General features: G+C 39.2%; 1 protein-coding gene across 8 annotated transcripts in view; it reads right to left on the bottom strand.

Annotated features, from left to right (window-relative positions):
• Positions 1–24,549, bottom strand: part of NBEA (neurobeachin) — a 685,632-nt gene that overhangs the window by 9,143 nt on the left and 651,940 nt on the right. For 5 of the 8 annotated variants that reach the window (XM_088021800.1, XM_088021804.1, XM_088021803.1 and 2 more), the window contains 6 exons: positions 16,541–16,603; positions 16,132–16,221; positions 13,314–13,506; positions 11,646–11,717; positions 9,581–9,736; positions 8,891–9,061 (listed from right to left, as the gene is read on the bottom strand). In XM_088021800.1, coding sequence (XP_087877926.1) covers positions 8,891–9,061; positions 9,581–9,736; positions 11,646–11,717; positions 13,314–13,506; positions 16,132–16,221; positions 16,541–16,603 — 745 coding nt within the window. Of the gene's footprint in view, positions 1–7,121; positions 7,131–8,890; positions 9,062–9,580; positions 9,737–11,645; positions 11,718–13,313; positions 13,507–16,131; positions 16,222–16,540; positions 16,604–24,549 lie in introns of all 8 variants that reach the window. The other 3 variants (XM_028107230.2, XM_028107234.2, XM_088021805.1) reach the window with 2 other exon arrangements.

The raw sequence follows: 24,549 nt of genomic DNA, 5'->3' as shown, positions 1-24,549 counted from the left end.
ATGAGATCTCTCTTTGTTGTCAAAAATTTATGCTGTGGCAATTTAAAATTGACATATGCTTTAAAAATTAAGATGAACTAATTAATTGTTTCTCAAACTTGTTCATGGGGTCCAAGAACACAGTCCTCAGAGTCAGAGGGCTTTTTGTGGGGGAGGAGGGGTTAAGGGGTTAATGACAATTTTGTTCTCTTTAAAAGGGATCAGTGTAATAGTGAAGTTTGAGGAACATTTTTGTAGATTAATTTTTTTCTCCAAGGTCACAAATTCTTTTTTCATGTTGGTAGCTTCCACAAAGCTACCTGATTTTCCTTTGTTTTTAGAATAATTAAAAATTAGCTACATATTAAATATTTATAACATATGTATAAAATTAAGAGAATAAAATAAATTCACTTGTGCTTACCTCCTAGCTTAAGAAATATAGAACATTACCAATAACTCTGGTGCTTTCTTACATCTTATGCTTACGCCTTTTTATTTATATTTTTTTGAGAGAGAGAGAAAGAGAGAGAGAACACGCATGTGTGAGCCGGGGCTGGGAGCGGCAGAGGGAGAGGAGAGCGTGAATCTCAAGCAGGCTCCAAACTCACTGCGAACCGGACTGGGGCTCCATCTCATGACCATGAGATCATGACCTGAGCCGAAACCAAAATTAAGATGCTTAACTGACTGAGCCATCCAAGGGTCCCAGACATATGCCTTTTTAAAAAAAGTTCTGTATTTTTCTCTTTTGTTCATTCTGCTTCACCTGGTTGTTGAGTTTGTGATCTTTTTAAATAGTGCTTGAGTTCCTTCCGTGCTGGCCTGTTCTTCCCTGTCAATCCTGTTTTGGGATGGGGTGCCCCCCCACTCCCAATTCTTGTCTCTCAGAGAACCGCCCTGTGCTTCGGGGTTGACACGGCTCTGAGCCTTGCCTCCTGGGCTGCGATGCCTGGGCCTCACTGTGGAGGGAGCGGGGGCGGGGTGGCAAAGTGAATGTTCAAGGGTTGGCAATTGTGCCTGCCTCCTGGAGAGCCCCTCCCCTGGCACCGATGTGACCCGCAGCACTGAACAGCTGCGCCAGCGCTCTAATCCTATGCCCCACAGTGGCCGGAGGGAAGGCAACAATAGGTCTGGGAAAATTATGGGGGGAAAGAGCGTAACTCAGATGCCTCCTCCTGCATGGCACTTCCCTCTGGTTTGCCAATACCTCCTTCTTTACACCCACCCATCTTCTGTCTCTCCAGGAATTGCTCAGTTTTATGTGAGCTTTCCCAGATACATCAGTTTCCATTTTGCTTTTGAGGCATCTCTCTGATGGAGTATGGAAGAAGGGAGATGGCGGCCCAAATGAGTGTGTCATCTTCTTCTAAGTTTATGTATACTGCTATAATGTGTTTGAATATTGGCAAAGTATCCATTTATATTTGTCAGCAGTCCTGGATTTGTCTGAGACATATTTTTAAAATGATGCTTCAAAGATGCCTTGCGTTCCCTGGTAAAATGAGAATTAAGATTTTATGTGTAATATTATCCTTAATTTTTCTAAGATTATTTTATGTCAGAGAGATTGGTGAATTGAAAAATCCTGAAATTATATGCTTAAAAAATTTACATAAAGAGTTTTCTAAACTTTTCCCTTATAGGCTACAGAAAAAGGTAGAAAGCAATCTAGTTCTCTTGCAGGGAACTGAAAAACATGTATAAAACTATTCCTCATGTACGTAATCTATTTTCTGTTAGGAAGTAAGGTTTTCAAAGGCTTGCCTCTGATTTAGAAAGCTAAAAAATTTTTTTTCATTACAATCTCCCCAGATCATTTGAACATATTGTGGAACTTAACTATTAGGGGATATTGTTTAGGGCCCCTAACAGCATTGTTTCCCTCTTTAAACTAGAGAAAAGTCAATAAAATGTTATTTGGGGGTTTCTGAGTTGGGAAACCTGCAGCAGGGGGAAAGCATATTTCCCTGCCAGGGACATTTCATTGCCAGGGACAGATGTCACACACCCCAACAATCGTTCAAAATCTTGGGAATATTCTGTCACTGTCACATCACAACTGATGGATGTAGCTGGGGGTTAAAGGGCCTGTGCACAGGGAGATGCAGGTGAGGCTCCCCCCGCCAGGACCACAGCGTCATCACCCTCAACCCCCCTCATCTTCCCAACAGAAGAGCTCTCCGTGTGATGGAATCCCCATGGATGATAAAGAACAAACATGCCTGATTTTGAGATTGCTTATAGGCAAGCATTTGGAAACTCCAAATATAAAAGGCTTATTATGAACAGATTCCAACTTATTTTTAAGCAAAAGCCATTTCAGTATTTTCAAAATGGTTGATGAAAACAGTACAAAGATATTAGATGCTGTTATTCACGTGGCACCGACGAGGAACTTTTTCAGTGAGATGGGTCTCTGCTTTTAGAGAAATGATCAAAGTAAAGATACTCATGGTTCTTATTATTTTAAACCTTATTTGTGGGACTACTACGCAGGGGGAAGCTTTGGTCCTTCTGAATTAAGAGCTAAACAAAAATAGCAGAGTTTCTACAATCTATGACCCTCAGCGCAGTTCTGCTGGAGTCAGAGGATGAACGTCTTGATGATATATGACGTTCAGATTTTATCTACAACCTTTGTTAGCTCACTGCAGAATCCCTGTGGAAGGTATTTTCATTCATGTTTATACCTACATAAAAACCGGATGGCTTGAAATCCCAGAATAAGTATTTCATTAACCACTCTGATTTTCAAGATTTATTTTAAAAAACTGCTAGATAATTGTTAGGGCAGCTCTGAAGGACTGTGTCTGTGAAGAGTCCCTTATGGAGACTCTGTATCCTCAGCCACCTGCAGAGGTCTGGCCCAAGCACCCACAGTGCCTGGGCCCACATTTTTCACAGGTCACAGGTGACCCACATAAAAACATCCCTGGGGTTGGAAAATGTCCTCTGATGCGGTTTCCTTTTTATTACATACTCAGTGTACTCACTGGAAAACAGAAGATAGCTATTCATTAACTCTATGTTTTTTTCTCTTGCAGAGATGACACTGACCACCTCTGAGCACTGAAATGTCAGCAGGACAAATATCCTCCCTTGAAGTCCTGAACCTGGATCTAGGTCAAGGACAATACTGTCCTGCCATTACCTTCCCCAGACAGTCAACAGTATAATCCAAGGAAGCAGAGCTTTGCATAACGCCCAGCGACACCCCCAACCCTCCCGGTACGGATCTGAAGTTCTCTGATCACAGAAATGTATTAGTCTTTTGACTAGTGCTTTTGACCCCAGCCAAAGAGCCTTGCAGCCTCAGTTCCATTAAGGGACAGGAAAGGCACTGACCAAGTGGTATTCAGCCCCCTTCTTAATCAGGAACCTTATAAAGTCTCCCCATGTTAGGCTGAGGGGATTCGAGGCTGAGAAACGGATGCTACATTACAGATGTCATTTTTGAAAGTCCTAGGAGTTAGGAATTGTTCACAGATAACTATGCTTCCTCTGATACATTTCACACTTTCATAAGCCCTAGATAAGATCCCTTGGTCTGAGAAGTGAGGCAAACATACATATATGTTAAAAATATCTCTGGACTGTCCTTTGTCCAGGCTTTCATCTGGTTCGGTACCACTGGTTAGTGGCGGTCATGGAGCTGGGCACGAGGATAGCCATAGTAAGAGAAGGCTGGATGCAAACAAAGAGAGGGCTAGATTTGGCAGATGTTTAGTGACAGGCTGTGGCTGGCAGGAGGCTCGGTGTCCAGAGCTGAAGCTCACACAATGGGAGCCCAGGGAAGGGATGTGTGCACAGCTGGAGTCTCCTTTTCAATGGGCTTCTCGTTTCATACTTTGCATAATGCTCATACACGAGCTAAAAGACTTATTTTTAAAAAGTGAGACTGAAAAGGCAAAATCATGTCTTATGCATGTCACTCGATGAATATCTGTAGATGTGATCTGAAAAGACAAATAGTAAATTCTCTTCCAAAACTTCCTACTGCTATGATTTAAAAAATGTCCTATGTATGTATTGACAGACTCTCTACCAAGCACCTTATATCTGGTATAAACATTACAACCACACACTCTAAAAGCAAATTGGATTTTGAGCTGAGGTCCCAGTGTATTTTAAGTGTCTGCTGAAGAGACAACAATGTTGACTTGCCCCTCTTGTGACTATCTTGTTGGAAGCTACAGCACGTAATGAGAAATGTCAAGTCCCAAGATCAATGAAATTTTGGGCTCCAGGGATTCAACAGGAATAGCATTGATCCTTTTAAAGAACACCAGTCAGAGATGGGTTGTAATATATTGCAAAGAGGGGCTCAGGAGGATAAACGGCCAAGTCCAAGATACCTACCTGACAAAAAAATTCAATCAGCTTTTAGCACAAATTGCCTGCTCTGCTCTCCTTTCTTTCATGCAGTAGGCTGATTCCAATTAGAGTGCGCAAATTAATTTTTATCACTTCCAAATTAGTTTCAGAATTTGTGCAAAAGAGTGTTTCAGATGAAAGCATCTGTCCCCCACATCTCTGCGATTCTGTTATCTAGTCAGGGGCCTATTTAAATCTCCAAGAAAATTTTCTATGTTCAAAGTCCCAAGTTTGAAAGAGTAACACTGGATATGAGTATTATAAAATATATTCATAAAACAACTGTAATTCAACTGCAACCTATGCTAGGTGGCACCTGCTTATTTATTTTATGGTCTGGAACTTTGTAATAATCTGCTTATAAATGTTCATCGTCTTTGTGGCGAATCCTTTAAAAGTATAAAAATAATTAGGAAAAGACTATTTTTGAGATGTCTGAATTAGTCACAATAATATATTTGACTCAATGAAACCATAAACTCTTTCTGCACCTACCTAAAAAAATCTACAAGCATTAGTTATATTTTCTCTGTGGTACTAATAGAGCTCTCCATTAAAAAAGAATAATGACAATGCAAAAGGGACATAAATATATTAGAGAGCCACTTGAATTAATCTTGAGAAAGTGACTAAGTGAATCCTATCATTTTATGTTGTGCTGAATAAATAAGATTCAGCCTCTGACATACAAAGCAATTTAATGTCCACACCAAGACCAAACCCCTGAATTCTAACGGCTACTGGCATATTATGTTTCACACTAGGACTTCCCCCTTCAAGTCTAGGTTAATATATACAACCCTCAAAACCTAAGGGCATTGTGTCGCACACTTTAATATGAATTTAGACATAACCAGCTTTTTGGTCTTGAGTAGCAATGCATTATAAGATAGAAAACACACACAGCCTGATTCTCTGACCTGTGAATTGGTAGCTAGAATAGATTAAACTGGGACAGAAAAAAAAATCTTTTTCTTTCATGTTGTGAGTTTTCTGATGGCAAGGACTATGTCTGTGTCAACACCCATGGCTGATCCCTGATGTGACAGGCAATTCAGTGTGGGCTGTGACTGCCTTTACAAAAAAAAAGTGCATTGACCAGTCAGTATATGTGGTCTCTCTAGTCATGCATACCTGTGCTACCAGGCTGGCTATTTTAACAGACTCAGTGAGCCATAAATCAGTCTATCAAATACTAGATATGACTAATGATTAATTTTTTACTATTATAATTATCCATATGGTAAAAAGCTGACACCAATTTTTAACGTAATTATTTTGTACCCAAGATGTAAGACTAAACATTTTGTAGTATGATACCAAATATTATCTGATAGCAATTTATGATTCATATAATAAATACTCAATGTGTTCAGTACATTCAAGCAGAAAAAGCAGTTTGGTGATTAGTATAATGTGGGTTTTTGTAAACTCCAGAAGGCCAGAGACTTTGACTATCCAGCTTTCGCAGCGGCTAAGATAGGACCAGCACGCAGTAGGCCTTCAATACATGCTTGTTGCTTGCCTAACACTTTAGGTGATCATCCTGTTTATTCTAGAAGAGCATTCCCCCCCCCCTTATATTAAGGATGATGGGTGAAATAAAGCTATATGACATACGTCCATATTAAATGTTCAAGAAGTCTTGGCAAGGTGGGTTTTATAAAGTCATTTAGGGTCACATAATGATGACAATAGTTTTGACCAAAAATAAATTCTTATTAAAGGAAGCAACAGTAAAAGATATGTATCAATAACATTCTTACTTTCTTAAGGATAATCTTGTCTTTGTTGAAAGCCTAAATAAAATGCTGCATTTAACAAATACAATATTCACAATTTTGTTCTTAAGGGTCAATATAAACATTTTTATTTATATAGCTCCTGTTGTAAGAAACTTTAACCAGTCTAAGTATTACTACCTTTAATTTTTCTTGATAACTGATAGACTAAAGCAACCATCATTAACCATCTTTTCATTTAAAAGATCATCAGAAAATCACATTAGAATTAAGTAGCTAACACAGACAATTACTATAACTTAAAATGTAAAAAAATTCTTTACCTCATAGTAGTATGATATATAAAATATCTTATCTCAGCTACCAGATGGTAGCTTTTAAGAAATGAATCCTCTTTTGGGAACTACCATTTTCATCATTTCTGAGCTCCAGTTTGAAGATGTTATTTAATGAGATTTCAAGCACTCTTCTGTTTCTTAAAAAAAAATTTGTTATCTAAAATCTTTTAATTTTTATCAATATAGATGGAAGATACTACACAGACCTGCTGCTTAATTTGACTTTTCTAATGAATACTACACTACTATGAAAATGAAGATTTGTAAATATGCAAAAATAAATTTAGATAAAATATATGTGATAATGTGCCATGCTTGAGAATAAGAAAGCCATCCATGGTAGATCAAGTGTCTTATACACATGTAAACACACACACACACACACACACACACACACACAAATTCTGCTAAAAATGAAGTTTCTGGTTTTTTTAATGGTATGGTTTTAGAAAAGAATAAATAAGGAGATTAACTTTTTAGTAGAGAATGATATTTGTTATAATGTAGAATTGGTAGCTCACTGTTTGAGCTGGCTGGAAATCAAGCAACACTGAATATTTTTTTTCCTCAAACCAGTCTGTTTGTTCACAACTTGGTTCACAACTTAGAGCAGAGGCTGATACGCATAACGCACTACTTTCACTCACTCAGTGTCTATGCTAAGAGACGTTACTCCATGATATACTTCTAGTTTCTTCATCTGTTGGTCTTCAGCTCCAGCAGCAAGAATGAAACCTCACATAATATTTGGCTGCATCTAGTTCCTCCCCCACTACCTTCATTCATATATATTTCATTTTCATTTTCTTCACTACTATGATAGGGCCTTTGCTCCTATCAATCAAAAGCCATTTCCTCTTTTTGCAATATTCCTGTCAAAATGCTTAAGAGCGGGGGTGGGCCGGACTTGAATGGTGGACAGACGTACAACTGGCTTTGATCCTCAGCTTTCTCATAGGCTGGAACGAACAGGCCAGGGGTGGCAGCCTCCCGCCACGCAGCTGAAACACAGCATCTCGTCCATTTGTCAACTACTCTTACAACATTTCAGTGGCAGATACCCAGCATTCCTGGAAAACTCTTATCTCTATCTTGTCATAAAGAGGACCCAAACTCATGGTTCAGTTTGTTTGGGAGGTACTGTGTAAGCTGTGACCAGTGTATGAATTATAAGTAGAATCGCCCTGGTTTAGGTACTTGCCATTTTCAACACTGTACAGACACCATTATTTTATAGGGAATATTTGCATTGAGACTACTGAAAGCTTAGTAATTAAAAACAGTGATTATTTCTAGGCAATCTCTTATCTAGTTCTTCATTTAACAATATATATTTTTTAAAGATTTTATTTATTTATTTCATAGACAGAGAGAGACAGCGAGAGAGGGACCACAAGCAGGGGGAGTGGAAGAGGGAGAAGCAGGCTTCCCGCCGAGCAGGGAGCCAGATGCGGGGCTCGATCCCAGGACCCTGGGACCATGACCTGAGCCAAAGGCAGATGCCTAACGACTGAGCCACCCAGGCGCCCTTCATCTAACAATACTGAAAATCCTATTATGTGTATCACTATCCCAGGAACCAGAGATTTAAAATGGAAAGGGAGAGACTCGTGATCCATTTTAGTGTTTCCTCAGAACAACAATTCCAAAGAATAATAACTGTTCTGCCATTAGCAAAAGAGGCCATGGAAAAACATGTTTGAGAAATTGTGGGTTAAGCAAATTTCAACAGATTTGTTTGTGTAAGTAAGACTTTCAGAACTTACTTACATAGTAAGAGTAAATGCACTGTTTTCTAAAATTATTTTACTCTGGAGTCCCCCCATTTTTTCCCTACAGGATATCTTAGGGAGTACTGTTGAATAAAAATACTTAGGAATCATCACAAGCAAAGAAACTGTCTTACTCAGTTTTTGCCGTCCGAATGCCTAGTCTGAAGGGAGTACTCAATCACTGTTAAACGAATAAACAGAGAAATTTACTAGACTGTGTGGAAGAAAGTAGTAAGTGTCCGTCCTCACTGAGGCACAAATAAAACCTTATAGAAATTCAGAGGAGGGAGAGAGTATATTCAGTTGAGAGAAATGATACAAAGTTTAATGGATGAGGAGATACTGAAGGAAATTTCTGAAGGATAGAGACATTTGGAGGTTGGGGGAAGACTGCCAACTACAGGGTCAATGTGAGGAGACCTGGAACTTTCCCCAAGTTGAAGGTTACAGTAGGTACAATAGAATAACAAACAACATTCTAGCAAAGATTTTTGCCACCTAAAGCTTTCATATTTTAAAAACTAATGATGTATTGTATGGTGACTAACATAACATAATAAAGTAAAATAAAATTAAAAAAGAATCTTTATAACCCTAGGAAAAGCTGTTAGAAAAATAAAAAAAGCAAAATATATTTAAAGAAACTTGTAGTCTGATGGGACACTTCTACACAAATACTCACTGCTGTTAGGGTTGTCTCCTATGATATGGTGTCGTCCACTCCAGTACCAGAGAAGCAGGGTAGCATCTCGAGACCCAGACACAATGTAGCAGTCCCCTCCTATGTATGACTCAGACCTGGCCAGGCACGTGACCACATCCCAGTGGCCAAACACGATCTGAGTTAATTTCCCTGAAACACACACACACAAAAACGGTAGGTTTAATTCATTTGCTATTTTTCTTTAAATGGTAATAAGCTTAACTTTATTTTACTAGATTTGTGAAAAGTGGATCTGTAAATGTGAAAATTTATAAGCTAATTCAAATCCAGCTACAGATGCTTTCTTCAATTTCTTCTGAAAAATGATGCAAGAATGTTCCTTGGGAGTTTTAAGGACATGGCTTCAAAAGCAACACAATCATGATTTTCATTCTCCAGGAGTTGGGCCAGACTACGGGGAGGTTTAAGGTCTTTTACTGGACTTGATTTGGGGAAGGAACAGTAGTCCCGTTTGTGCTATGAAATCAGGACTCATGCTAATGTTTGGAATGGATAGAGTTATAATGAGTTACTTACAACGTGAACATTTAATTTGAATCTTGACACTCAAGATGAAAATGTCTACATTATTAAGCATGATTTTATTTTAAGCTCTGGGTCTAACAAAGGCATTTTGAAGAGAAAAAGGTATTTCATAGTTAAGCTTACCTGTTTCTGTAGAGTAAACTCTGAAGCTCTTATCCCAGAACCCACAGATAAGAATATAGCGATTATCTGCTGTGACCACAAAACAATGTGCATTGATTTGTATACTCTGATCAACAAGGTCCGTGATCTGCCGTTTGTTCACACCAGAGTTATTGGCTAAACATACACAGAAAAAAAGAATTTAAAGAAGGATTCCACAGGAGGTTCTTCAAGGAATATTTTTATGCTTCCTTTATCTAGAAATGGGCTTTTAAGGCCATAAGATTATTAACATTTTAACATTTCCCCATGAGGAATAGAAGCTTAATTTTTAGTAGCAGTGGTTATTTATGAACCATTTTACACATCTCAAAGTTGTCAGAAACTTCAGTTCCCTCTCCCCCAATAAATAAAAATAACATGAAGATGTCAGATAATGAATTGAAAATAAAAATATTTAGATGCCTTGAATTCTATACATGTTCACTACGCACAAGTTCATTAGGGTCCAACCAGTTCTGTAATCAGGAGGAAGAAATATTGTGTGAAGTATGGTATAGAAGGAAAAAAAAGTCTTAATCGTTGCCCCAATCTGTCATTTTCTGATGGCATTTCCAATTCATGCGGAAAAAAGAGGGGAGAGGTTTGAGCAAGGGATGTTGTTATGTGGGCAGCCCCACAGGGAGCTTTAGGTCAGCAGCTTTAAAGACCTGGCTTGTCAACAAACAGAAGGCCTTTCCAGAATGGGCTGGCAGGGGAGGAGACAAACAGAAAAGATGGGAGAGGGAGTGGGGAGGAAGGAGACAGGCAGAGACTCCCGTGGATAGCACTGGGACCGAATCTGAATAAAGTCAGGACCTCGGAGACACCGTCTGATTTCCCTCGTGCCTGTCTGCATGCCAGCCTGTTCCGTCCTCTGCACTGTCCTTTCAGGCTAAATCCCTGGGCTGAATTCTTAAACAGGAGATGCAGGCGATCACCCATACTCTCTCACGCCAATTAGACTGAAGTGCTACTCTTTGTGGACTCCCACTAAAGCTATAATAACAACGACCAGGGAGGGAAGCCCAAAAAAATTATACTGAGAAAGGTAGCAAAGAAAAAGAAAATCAATGGTTCTGAGTCACTTGAGAACTGTGTAATTGGTCCTTGATTAATTAGAAGAGAGCTGCTAATTTCTCCAAGGTTACATTCCTGCTGCATGTGACACTGTCGATGTTTCTTGGACAAAGGAATAGTTGGACTGACTCTAAAATATTCCCAGTCCTAAACCTTATCTCTTCCCAAAGACATGTAAATGCTATTCTGTGTAGGGGTATAAATAACTAACTTAAATGACCGCCTTTTAACTTATTTCTGGGTTCGAAGATGAAGGGAGAATTAAGAAATATAAGGGACGATATACCATAACTTGCATATGGCTTTATACTTTTTTCAAGCCACTTTTTTTTTTTTTTCCTAATTTAGTTCTCTACATGATCCCATGAAAAAGTCAGGACAAACATCCTGATCAGTCATGTTGCAGATAGGAAATTGAGGCCTAGGAAGAAGAAGGGGCTTGTTCTGGAGCATCTGCTAATAAATGTGTACATGATTTAAAAATATTTCCATTATCTTTTGCAAAGAGTTACAGCTCATACGTTTGCAATTCATATGAAATCTTTAATTAAAAATATTGGCCTATTGAAAGGAGATTTCTAGAAAAGATGTCTTTCATGTTAGTTCTCTTCAATGATTTTTTTGAGTCCTCATATATTTTAAATATTTTAAATAATATATAGTTGTTAAAGAATAGTTTAGTCTGAAGGAGAGGACAGTTTGGAATGATTTGCCTTGTTTAGAACCAACTTAAATGACCTCCTAAAAAAAAAAATCAAGAAAATGCCACAAATAATTGCTTAAATACCAAAAAGTCCTTAGATGGCATATTATGATCTACACAGCTCCTTGATGGTAATTCAATGTTATCTGCACACTAATTTTATGGCAGAAAAATTATCATTCGACTACCTTTTGTAATAAATAACTACATAGGAATCTGTGGACAGTCAGCATTCATGAAAATGTATTTTTGTTGTTAACGTACCAATTAGGGGGTCCATTTCAATGGGAAGATGATGAGCTTGATCCAAAGAGTATCCTGGAGCTCCTCTGAGGCCTAAAGTTTAAACAGAAGGAGAAAACTACCACAAAAGTCTCAGAGAGAAGGAACTTCCTAATAAGCAGTGTTCTATGATGATTGTAGAAAAGCTGTATTGCTTAAAAATTATTTGGCAAATTGTTGTAAGAATGATGGTCATACTACACATCTTTGTAGATATTCTCAAAAGAAACCATTCACAACAGGGACGCTGGCTTCTATGTCAGATGTAGGAAGCTGGAAACAGTGTTCTTATCCTAACAACAAGAAGAAGCCGCCTATAACAGAAGATCACAACATTTCTTGAGCCCATCAGAGAGCTGAGATTCCGGGCAACCAATGAGCTTGAAATCTACGAAGCTGTGTCTGCAACTGGGGGTGGGCGTGAGCATGGCAGGGCTCACCTGGGCCAGGGCAGAGGGGAAGATGGGACTCCCATTTTCCGTCAATAGATGGCAAGTCAATTGAAGGTAAAAAATGGAGCCACACCTAAGACCTTAAGCTCAGGAAAAGCTACTACCAGAGGATTAATATTTAGGGCTTGATTGAGTTATTAGTCATAATTTTTTACATGTGATTATATAACATATATAATACTTTTGAACAATGCTAAAGAAAAAATTAATCCTTTACAGTTTTTTTCTCAATGCAAAATATTTCTAGAGGCTCAGACTTCTGTGAATAATAAAATTATATTTTTTCTTAAGATGTTTGTTGCATCTTTCTGACCAAATGGAATTAGTTATACCTCATGTTGATAGTATCACCGATAAACATAAAATAAGTGCATTTAGAAATTCTTAGAAGAATAAGCTATGATATACTTGATACCGTTTTTCAGAGCAATACAGAAGTCAATAGAATAGAAAAATTCAGGTTAATTTACCATGGCTTATCCATTTAGTTCTGGAGACAGTGAGAGTCCTGGGGTTTCCGAGGATATCGTAAGGGGTGAATTTGGCCAACTAAATCGTTTGGTCACATCGACTTCTGTCCTGGTTAGGTAAGTATCAATATGTCTAATTTTGATAATAGAATCCTATCACTTCAAGATGTACCAGCTGGAACTCTTGGGAACAAGTTTAAAGAAAACACACATGAAATCACTAAACAATTTAGATTTTGTCTTTTCTCAAAGACTCTCAGCTCCTCAAGGAGGGAGATGGTGTCTGTCTTGTTCATTGTTGTGCTCATGGCTATTTGACACAGAGTGGCCATTCAAATATTTGCTAACTAAATTATTGAAGTGGAAGAAAGAGAATTTGAAACCAGATTCAAACTCACTTTTGTTAAATATGGGATAAAAGTGGTTTTTCTTTTTTCCTGTGGGGCAGGCATAGGGTAGGGTGGGAGGACCTGAGTTAATTGTAGACCTGCTTCAATTTATCGAATATCTATTGAACACTTAACCATCAGCCAAGCATTCGGTGAGGCCCCAACACAGAGCAGCAGTGGATGAGACAGACAAGACTCCTCTTGTCAGGTCTGGCACCGATTTGCTCTGCTGCTGTCCGTAGATAATCTGGCATACCAGCTAGCCCCCAGCGCACTTACCTTCACTTAACTGCACCTTCTAAGACCCCTCTAGTAAGTGATGCGCTTGGACACACATACCTACTGTGTTGTGCCATCGATTCACTGCAAACAGCCGGCTGCAGGTCACAGTCACCACCGCAGGGATGGTCAGGTGGGGCAGTGTGTTGGCTGCTACGTGGGTCACCGGAGAATTTGATGGGAACTTCAGCACCATGATCACATCCTGTTGCATCTGATCTTTAAACATGAGTGGACTCTGTGGAAGGAAACACTGTTGAATAGAAAGGGAAGAGAGCAGAAGAAAACAGAAGGGATAACACAGTTAGTGAAAGCTCTGGGGAGACGGAGGTTAACACAGACGAGGCTAGCATGAGCAGAGAGCAAAGCAACCCGAACTTCCATCCGGGGAGGATGGCATGGGGAAAGGGGCAAGGGCCCTGTGCCACCGCCGGCTGAGGACACGACCAGCCTCAGTCTAAGCCTCTCGAGACTGCGGGGTGAGACGTGAGCTCCCAGGTCTGTCTCCTGATGCAGCAGCACTATTCAGTGCGGTGAAAAACGTCAGTTGAGTGGAAAAATTAGTGAAGTCAGGGACTGACACTGTTTACATGAAAGATAAGGTGAATGGACTGATACTTTCACTTTTTACCTGGCTGATCTGGCGTCACGGCTGCAATCTAAATAACTAAAATATACTAGCTTTCCCCGTCAGAGCTTTGCACGCATCTCTGCTGTGGCAATCCTGACTGGTTATGGCTGACGCCTCCTTTCTAGACTGTGCGCTTGCTGAGGGCTACCCCTTTTTCCTTCCTTCAGTCTGTGCTTTCAGACGTCTAGCATGTGCCTCGACAGACAGCAGACACTATCGATGCTACAGTTCCAGCAACTATAAAACACCATCAATACTCCTGCATTGAAAGCCCAAAATGGGGATGCTGGAAATAGCCATTATGTCGCGTTCATAAATGTTCTGTAATTGTTTTCTATACGTATGAAGTGTCTGCTCCACGAATGTAGAAGGTTTTAGGTTTCCTTTATGAGCAGTTCCATGCCAATTTAGTCTCTCACAATTTTCCCCAGGAAAGCAATGAATCCTGACTGGGCACTTCTCCAGGATAAGTATTTTTATTATTATTATTAAACAGAGACAACTAACACGGGAATAAAACTCTTCTGCCAAAGCATTTCATAAAATAAAGTGTTAGAGATACTCTCTTAGCTTATTAAAAATACTTCATCTAGGGGCGCCTGGGTGGCTCAGTTGTTAAGCGTCTGTCTTCAGTTCAGGTCGTGAGCCCAGGGTCCTGGGGTCAAGCCTCACAACCGGCTCCCTGCTCTGCGGGGAGCTCTGCGGGGAGCCTGCTCCTCCCTCTCCCACTCCCCCTGCTTGTGTTCCCTCTCTTGCTGTGTCTCTCTCTGTCAAATAAATAAAATCTTTAAAAAAAAAATTCATCTAAGGCTTGAGGCTCCAAGGCCACCTCCCCTTGTCTACACTGTGACTGCGTGTTCATATGAAACCTTGTGCTTGGTATCAACCTCTTTGCTTTGTCACACGCAAGGACCAATTTCAAGCAGAAGAGTTCATTAGTGACCAAAGGGGCTGAAGCTGTTGGAGCCATTGTAGAGAGAAAAAACGTTTTCAAACAAACACATTTATTTGTTTCACTAGGAGTTTGACTCGATAGGTCTGGAGGATGCAGCCCCCTCTGTGTTGCCAGTTGCTTAGCGTCATGCCTGACACACAGAAGGAACTCGATACGAATTTATTAACTGAAAAAATAAATGAAAGGTCTGAACAGTACTTCCGCCACAAAATAACAGCTTATAAATTTGTTTGCACATATACTATGGACCATATTTCAGAGCTCTTTACTCCAAAATTAGGGTACTTGCTGCCTTGATAACTGCCTAGAAAAATGGATGAACTTTAATTCATTTTGCAAACATGTTCTTTTACCTTCAAGCATTTTTCACTTCAGTAAAGAAATCAGTGAAAACCCACAGCTTAAAAAATAAAATGCCTTCCACAGAAGTTTCTCGGAAAAAATGTACCGTCTTCAAATTAAAGAGGGAAATGTTGTACAATTTGCTAATAGACTGAAAAAGGCCTGTTTTGTTACGAAAATGAGCTTTAAAAAAAAGAAAATGAGCTTTTAAAATTCCGATTAAAATGAAAAGAATATTACCTCTTCCCTTGTAAAACGGGAATACAAGTTTTAATATGAGGAGGTAGTGGTGATGATGACACCAGCTAACATTTATTGAGAACGTGCTGCACACCAGGTGCGGGTCTAAGTGCCCTATGGTATTAAGTCATGAAATTCTCAAGGCAGATGGTATTTTTGCTTTCATGTAACAGATGTTGCAACGTAAACAGGGAGGTTGAATACCTTGCCCAGGTCATTCCCTAGCTAGAGGCAGAGCTGGGGTTTGACCAGACTGGCTCTGGAGCCCTTGTTTTTAAACCCTCCTGCCTCTGCAAGTTACCTCTGTATTTCTGCCCTCTTCTTAAAATGAGCTACTCCCCCTACTCAACCTTGCCCCAAAAGATTAAATTGGGCCATATCATATTGTGTTGCTATTATATTTTCATCCTACCTTATAAATCAAATCTAATTCTGGTGCCTCTATGTGTCTGAATGAGTTTAGGCAGAGGCTAAAGTCAGAGAAGAAGGCAATTGTTGTGAACCCCAAATTGGGCGAGTGTGGCAGGACGTAAAGGTAGGAACCACACTCCCCTCTGTGTCTCCGCAGGGTATCAGCATATACTGAGCCTGAAGACTTAACCAATACACCGAGAAGCCTTTAAAAACGCTGCTGAAATGACGATCTGACTTGACGCGTACCCAGGTACAAAGAAAGCAGAAAACTTTCTTTTCAGGCTGCTCTGTCTTACCAGGTGCATGGCAGAGCTCCGAGGCGGATGTGGCTCAATAAGCAACTGAGATGGCGTCTGTCCAAAGTTCTGTATCTGGGCCTCCATGGCCTGCAGGGGAAGGAGAGTGATTGTCATAATCAATATGCATCAACGAGAGAGGTCAACACACTCCCTGACAATGCAAGTGGATCCCAAGTCAGCCATGAAAGAAGTCCAGAAAATTCACTGGGTGCTCTTCTCTCAGGGTGCAGAATCATCCAAGTGTTAGTATTTTGTAGACAGGCTTTGCTTTCTCCTTCCAAACATGCTTCCGTTCACCAAGTGGCTATTCTTACGTAGAAGCTAGGGTTAAATGTGGGAGTGTTATGCCTGTGAGTGCATGCAGCTGAGGCCAAAGAACACTCAACACTAAATACACCACGTATACCTTAATAAAGTCCTGTGTAAGGAGGAACGTATGGGGATCTCTAATGAAATAAGCTTCTGGGATCTTGGGAAAAAAGAATGATACATAAAGTCAGTCCACCAGTGATACGAAGTAAAATTCAGAAAATCATATATTCCAGCCAATACAGAGGGTAATCATTAAGACTTTTGTATAATGATTAATGATGGCCAAATTTTCAGTACAAAAAAATATATTTTAGCATGTCATGCTTTTTTAAGATGAATGCTGAAATATTATTTAATGTCTATAAGGTATGAATTCACTTCTCTCAAAATTTTTTTGAAATTTTAGAGATAACCAGCCCAAAGAGGAAATAATTCTTTGGGCATCTTGAGCTATGAAATATATTATTAAAGCCTGTGCAGCTAGAAATATTAATGAGATTTTATGGCTCCCAATGAATAAAAATAATCTTGGATCTCAAACTGTCTGGACTGTATAATATGCCTTTTTCTGTGTGTATGTCAAAGATATAATCTTATAGAAGATTTATGTATTTCTTCTATATATAAATCCTACAGGCAAAAAAATTTCAATATATTAAGCTAGCCTAACAGAAAAGATTTTTCCAAAATACTGTTAGCACGTAATTTAAGTCAACAAGGAGAAGCACCATATTTACAGTGGTCATTACTGTTACCATGCTAATTTTTCCCCTAAAATTGTGTGCATTGTGGTTGCACATAAAAGTGAAATACGAAACTCATTGCTGAGTGCTTAGGAATGCAGGTAAGGTGGTAGATGGCTCTCGACGCTGCAGTGCCGCTAATCGCATTCACTATCTAGAGATCTCATTTATAAAGTACTTAAATTTAACAATCTGTCCACCTAGACTGCATTTCAAGAAAATGTTTATCAATAAAAATGTGAATTTTCAAATTTATTAGCAATATTAAACATGAATGCATCATTATCTGCCATATTTTAGCAATTGCATAAATGGGGCTTTGGTTCTTTTATTTGCAGAGGCAACAGGATGAATTATTAAATCTCTTTAAGTGCTGTCCAATCTTAATGTATCCATTTATTTGCACGGTGTCCACACATACGCAAAGTGTGACTATTTAAGTAAATCATACTCACATAGATTCCATCATACTTTATCTCCCCAGTGCAAGATTTACGATTATAAAAGAGGGAAGAGACCATTTCTGGTTAGGTTCACATCATGAACAATAAACTCCTGAGAGTTACTTGAAAGAAAAAAAATAGTAATTTCATTGTTAAAGTTGCCCTGGCTAGAAAATGTCCAATACCTAGCTTAATGTATCATGAACAGCTAAAGTCGCTCTAACAATAGGTCCTTTGGCTTGTGTTCCAACTCCTCCAGAAAGAGGACTGGGGTGGGGTGGGGGGAGACAGGGGTAAAATTAAATACAGTTTAGTCTCTAGGTCAGTGTTTGTACTTAGTAGGTAGCCTTTAAATGGCCATAGAAGGACTAAATCCACAAACATGCTCTGCTTGACTTGATTTTTGTTCTGAAGGGCAAGTATTAAAACTATACCAGAATATCTTAGGAGACTCACTTACTTTGCAGAAATCTGTACAGTTCTCTTCAGATCCTTTTTGGACTGAGGCAGAGTACACACACGTATTTATTTTAAACAACTCTCGAAGGGCATCAGGATAAATATTAAGCTGTGATCAAGTTAATATTGTGATTTTGCCCTTTCATTAAGACAATCAATTCCCTACACTACTTAACATTTATTTATTTTTTTTAATACTAAACTGAATCCCTCTTCCTTGTGATCCAGATCACATGCCTTCATGACCTAAAAGTTCTTATTCCAATATTTATCTTTTGGCTCTCTTGTAATCCTGTCTACCAGTAATTCCTTAACCCCTGATTTAAAAATATACAGATCTTTCTGATCTGGAAGAAGCACACTGCCTCCTCTGAGTTCTCTCCTTGTCACTACCAACCCATTTGAATGGGGAATGAGCACCTACTGATTTTCTTCACCTCTCCCCCGTTCTATGTTTTCTGTTCTCACCCACATCTAGAAAGTCATCAATGTCTTCTTTCTGTCAAGAGGGAAGTACTTTGTACGGGAGGGTGCCCGGGGATATACACAGCCCATTCTGTAATCGATGAAGCATAGCAGCTGAGTGGTTGTTCTGAGAACCACTCCCGATGTAGGAGAAAATGCCTCCCCTTCATGCGAAACTTGGACAGGGTTCTAAATCCTTCCCAGACTCCCTAAATCATAAAGAATGTCCTCCATATTCTCATAGCCCTTTTTTCCCCCTTTATCATGAAATTCAACGCACAGTTCTTTACACAGGTCTGTTTGCTCAGACTGTTGATCTTTGCAGGTCAAGGCTGTGACTTCATTCTAAGAGAGTTCAAAAACATTTGCTGAATATAGAAGTGGAACAACGGTGGGACATTTGTGCAAAACTGAAAGGTAGCACAGAAAAGGAAAAGCAGAGTAGTAGAGAAAACACTGGAGTGCTTACTCTAACAATTCAGTACTACAAAGACAGTGAAGTTAACAAACATTGTTAAATGCTTACTCAATGCTGAGGGATAAGAAATCAGATACCAGCCTGTCCTCAAGAAGTTTTCAGCCCATGAGGACATAAGATGAGTGGTAATCAGGGCACACGGTAGGTAGGGGACCATGGTGGAGGCCATCCTGGAGTACAAGGGAGCCCAGGAGTGATGTCTACATTAGACTCAGGGTAGAGCAGGGCACAGGGAGAGCAGGGCTGTTAGGAAAGGGGCTTCCAGAAAAGGGACAAGAGCTGAGTGACATGAATGATAAGTAGGAATTTTGGCCAGCTGACAGCAAAAAAAGATCGGAAATAGTGTTTTAAAAAAATTCAACATATGTCTATTTTTCTATACATTATTCTGCATGGGTCAGAGAGACTTAATCTAGCTTTATTTATTCATAAAGCATATACGTACTGAGCACCTACTATGTACTGGGTACCATTGTAGATATTTATGATATTCATCAAGCAAAACAGATGGGTTTAGAGCTTAACGTTCTAGCCAGGACGGCATAGGCGCTCACATTCAGCCAGATATCACAAGCCAGCAGCGCTTGGGCTAGATAGAAGCAGCTCACAGATATACACAATGGAATATTATGCAGCCATAAAAAGGAATGAGATCTTGCCATTTGCAACGATGTGGATGGAACTGGAGGGTGTTATGCTGAGTGAAATAAGTCAATCAGAGAAAGACATGTATCATATGACCTCACTGATATGAGGAATTCTTAATCTCAGGAAACAAACTGAGTGTTGCTGGAGTGGTGGGGGATGGGAGGGATGGGGTGGCTGGGTGATAGACATTGGGGAGGGTATGTGCTATGGTGAGTGCTGTGAATTGTGCAAGATTGTTGAATCACAGATCTGTACCTCTGAAACAAATAATGCAACATATGTTAAGAAAAAAGAAAAAGAAGATAGCAGGAGGGGAAGAATGAAGGGGAGTAAGTCAGAGGGGGAGATGAACCATGAGAGACGATGGACTCTGAAAAACAAACTGAGGGTTCTAGAGGGGAGGGGGTGGGGGGATGGGTTAGCCTGGTGATGGGTATTAAAGAGGGCATGTTCTGCGTGGAGCACTGGGTGTTATGCACAAACAATGAATCACGGAACACTGCATCAAAAACTAATGATGTAATTAATGTATGGTGATTAACATAACAATAAAAAAATAAAAAAAAAAAGCAGCTCACAGGTATGGTTTCTATTTCAGCCAACATTTATAGGTCAGAAAATTTCAAATAAATTGGATTTTTTGGCGTCTCTCAAAAAACACAGAAGAGGTGGTTCATCAGCATTCCTGCACAGCAACACCTGGCTGGTGCCAAGGCACAGGGGCTCTTTTGTAATGCCCACGGCTCAGAGGACCCAGGCATGCGCTGTCTCCCGGCCCGCTTCACTGGTTTATTCCCTGTCTGACTCCTACAGACTTCAGCATTTGTTAATCCTCTTAAAATCTACTACCAAAACGTTAATTTGTATTACAGGGAAGCTATCGCTTTATAGATCTACAGTAGTCCCGTGTTCATCCTCGGGGTATATGGTCCAAGACCCCAAAGAATGCCTGAAACTGTGGATGGTACTGAACCCTATGTACGCTGTTTTTTCCTATACATACATACCTATGATAAAGTTTAATGAATAAATTACGCATGGTGAAAGATTAACAGCAATGACCACTGATAAAACAGAACAATGATAATATACTGTAATAAAAGTTATGTGAATGTGATCTCTCTTTCAAAATACCTTATGGTACTGGGCTCACCTTTCTCCTTAGGATGATGATGTGAGATGGTAAAATGCCTATTTGATGAGGGGCGCCTGGGTGGCTCAGTTGGTTAAGCATCTGCCTTTGGCTCAGGTCATGATCTCAGGGCCTTGGGATGGAGCCCCGCTTCGGGCTCCCTGCTCAGCAGGGAGTCTGCTTCTCCCTCTCCCTCTGCCCCATGCACCCCCCCACCCCTGCTTGTGCTCTCTCTCAAATAAAATCTTTAGAAAAAAATGCCTAACCGATAGTATGAAGTGAGGTAATGAGGTAGGTACCGTGACCTAACATCAAGCTACTGCTGACCTTCTGAGGCTAGGTCAGAATCACTGCTTCCAGAACATGGCTGACCTCGGGTCACTGAAACCGTGGAAAGCCAAACAGTGGATAAGGGGAGCCTATTGCATTGCACTTTCCACTGAAGCAAGAATGAACTGATACTGTATGTGTGAGCTCATGACTTTTATAATGTTTATGAGAGAAGAGTAAAACTTGGGAAATAACTCTGTCAATCTAACTTCATCAAATCTCAGCTGTTATCCATTGTGAAAAGTGTCATTAATTTATATACTATTAAGAAGTAAAAAAATGTTGCCAATTCAACTATGATCCACCACTGATTGCAAGACACACTGTGATATGGAGTGCTGAGAAGTGACAATGACAGGCATCTCAGAATCAGTAAGTGATACTAACATTTTACATATAATACACAGCAACAGAAGTCTTGCACACTTCATATAAATCTAGCATAGGTAATAGACTTAAAACAGAAGATTTTTCAAAACAAATCTGACTGACAAAATCTTTGGTGTTTTACACATAGGAAAGACCATGTATTTATGGGTCTTTAGCGGGATAAGATGAAAATACAGATCTGCTGATACTTAAATAATATTCCTTCTTAGGCCTTTGTAATCACTGAATGTGGCATCTTAGACTAAAGCTGCTTATGTGCATCCACTTTAATTAACTGTGTGTGTGTTTTCTCCCTTTTAACCAGCACTCAGATCAAGACAGAGGGCTTTGGCACGGAACTGGAAGTTTCCACATCTTGAGCTGGGTGGTGTCTTCGTGGGAGTAGGACGGTACCACCCTCCTGCCTCTTCACAGCAGTTTTCCCCACACCTCACCCTCTGCCAGGTTAATCACGATTTTGATGATAACTAAATTGCACCAACAAAATTACCATCGATTATTTTTTCTTTTCTCGAACTTCTGATAAGTAGAATCATACAGTACCTCTTTTCATGCCTGCCTTTTTTTGATCAAAATGCCTGGGAGATTCATACCTATTGTTCTGTGTATCAGTGTTTTGTCATTGTTGTGGCCATTACAGTGTCCCACTGCATCCGTCTGCCACAAGAGATCAATTCTGTCCACGGATATTTGGGCTGCTAACAGTTTCAGGTTATCATGAATAAAGTAGCTTAGAAAATTCTTGCACATTTCTTTTGATGGAGGTGAGCAGTCATTTTTGTTGGGTGCATAACCTAGGTATCGGGTTGCCAAGTTAGAGGGTAGGAATATTTTGTTTTACGGCCAAGTTGTTCTCCAAAGTGACTCTACTGATTTTGTGTATTTATTTGTATAAGTATCTGTGACTGCAGAATGCAGTGATCAAGCTGTAAATAAAGTGATGATTCAGACTGTGATCTTTGAGGGTGCGGATCTGCTGGAACTCTTACATATCAAACTCAACTTTATCTCAGAAAATAATCATATAAGGAAATCCACGTAATTTCCTCACCAGGAATTGTTCAGATAGGAATGATAAGTAAGTTAATTTCTTAAGAGTTTTACATTTTAAGTGTTATATGGATTCTTACTTATTCTTACAAAAACTATTTGGTTGAATACGGGGCTGTTACCATGTACTTAGTATTTATTTATTTTTAATTAATTAATTTTTTTTTGCATTTATTTTTCTCCCCAGCTAAGACTCATCAAGAAACAGGTAGGTCATAAGATTAGAAAAAAAAGTTTCTTTTTTTTTTCACACTTTGGAGGGACTTCTAAAATATGGAATTTTTCAGGGGTAAGCAGAGAAGTAAAGAAAAATGTGACCTAAGTTATGAATAGCAGTGCAAAATAAGTAAACCTGAACAGGACTTTCAGATTTCACTACACACATAGGACACATAACTCAGTTTTACCTGCTTATATGTAATACAAAGCTCCCATTAGGGCAAGTTCCTATTAGAGACAGTTTCCTGTTTTTCTCCTCCCTACTTTCTTGTTAGGCCTGCTTTGTAAAATCCTCCACAACCCACCTACCAAGTTACAAAATTACCCACATTTTCACAAGCTCTCCTTTTTTTCTCCCTTATTTTCAACAAGCTCTCTCTTAGTCTTACGTTACTTAAAGGTCAGGACCAGGGGCACAGCTGTGTCATCTATGCCCTGCACAACGGTGCCCAGTTGGGGGGCAAATGAGGGATAGAATCTGCCTCAAATGCCAAAGGAAGGAGCATCTTTTATTATTCATCCTTTTAATGAGGGCTTCTTTTTTAATTTGCACAAAGGGGCCATATGTGTTAGCTGTGGCTGTGACACGTACCTTATTCCTTTGACCTGTTGCACCTCTTGCTTAATTGCTTTTATCTCCTTCTTGCCTTCCCTCCCCCCCAAAATTCTACCTCCTCTATAAATATAGATACATAGCTGGGATTAAATCCTCACAAGAGGAAGTAAACGTGCTGTGGTTTATGTGCATTATACATATGCCTGCTAATATGAAGATTTCACAGCCAGGGTAAAATTACATATGGTGACGGATAAGTGATAGTTCAGAATGATGTTTAAATTACAGATAAATTCAAAATATTCTAAAAGAAAGAAATTACTATTTAGGTGAATAAATATGTTTTCTCCCTCCCCTTGGGTTTACTAGTTATCTAGTGTACACCCCCTCTGGTAGCCAAGAGATAAAAACTTTGGTTAATCTTGTCTCTTCCACAATGCAAGTAAATTTAACTCAGATACATTTTTCTCCTGTAGAATCTTTACAACTTCTAGTCTTTTTTATAAACGTAATTTAGTATTGTCTTTCTGATGAAATGTCATAAGGTCTAAGTGCCATGAGAAAGTGTGAGGAATCTAATAAGGTAAAGCTGTCAAATGACCTAGTTCATCCATTTTGCTCGGTCTGTGCCATCTTTTAAATTGTTTTCCAGAAAAGTCAGCATTTTATAAAGTATGACAGGTTGTGCTACCCACAAGGCTAAAATCAGACTATGTTGAAATTACTAGTTAATTATTGATAATTTTCAGAAAATTCAAGATAAAAATAGCAAAAGTGATTCCTTGGGAACCACAGAAAAGGATTTTCCTAAAATTTCCTTAGGATTGTGTTATCTCATTTTATAGCTCATATTTAGCAAGATTTTATTTTAATGCTTTAAAGTGGATAATATTTTTTTACCAGAAAATACATGTTTGACATATAATTAAAAATACACATGTGATTTATATCATCTTTCTGTGCTACCTCCAATTCTACCAGTTCTATACCAAATAGGGGAAAAAAATGGAATTTGGAGAAGTCTGAAATGATAAAAGAAAAGATTACTTAATAGCAGACTGTATTTTAACTGATATGCTTTTGTTTCTGGTTTATTGTTATAATAAAACAAGATCATATAAAGCATTATTTTTTAATGTTAGAAAAACAGGAGCAAAATAAATCAAGAAAATAATATCTGCACTTTATTA

The sequence above is a fragment of the Eumetopias jubatus genome, unplaced genomic scaffold (genome assembly GCF_037043125.1).
Source record: "Eumetopias jubatus isolate StellerSeaLion01/CBP00866 unplaced genomic scaffold, mEumJub1_p1.0 scaffold_3, whole genome shotgun sequence".
Lineage (NCBI taxonomy): Eukaryota > Metazoa > Chordata > Mammalia > Carnivora > Otariidae > Eumetopias > Eumetopias jubatus.
Note: the sequence above shows the minus strand (reverse complement) of the source record. Positions and strands in the feature narration are given on the sequence as shown.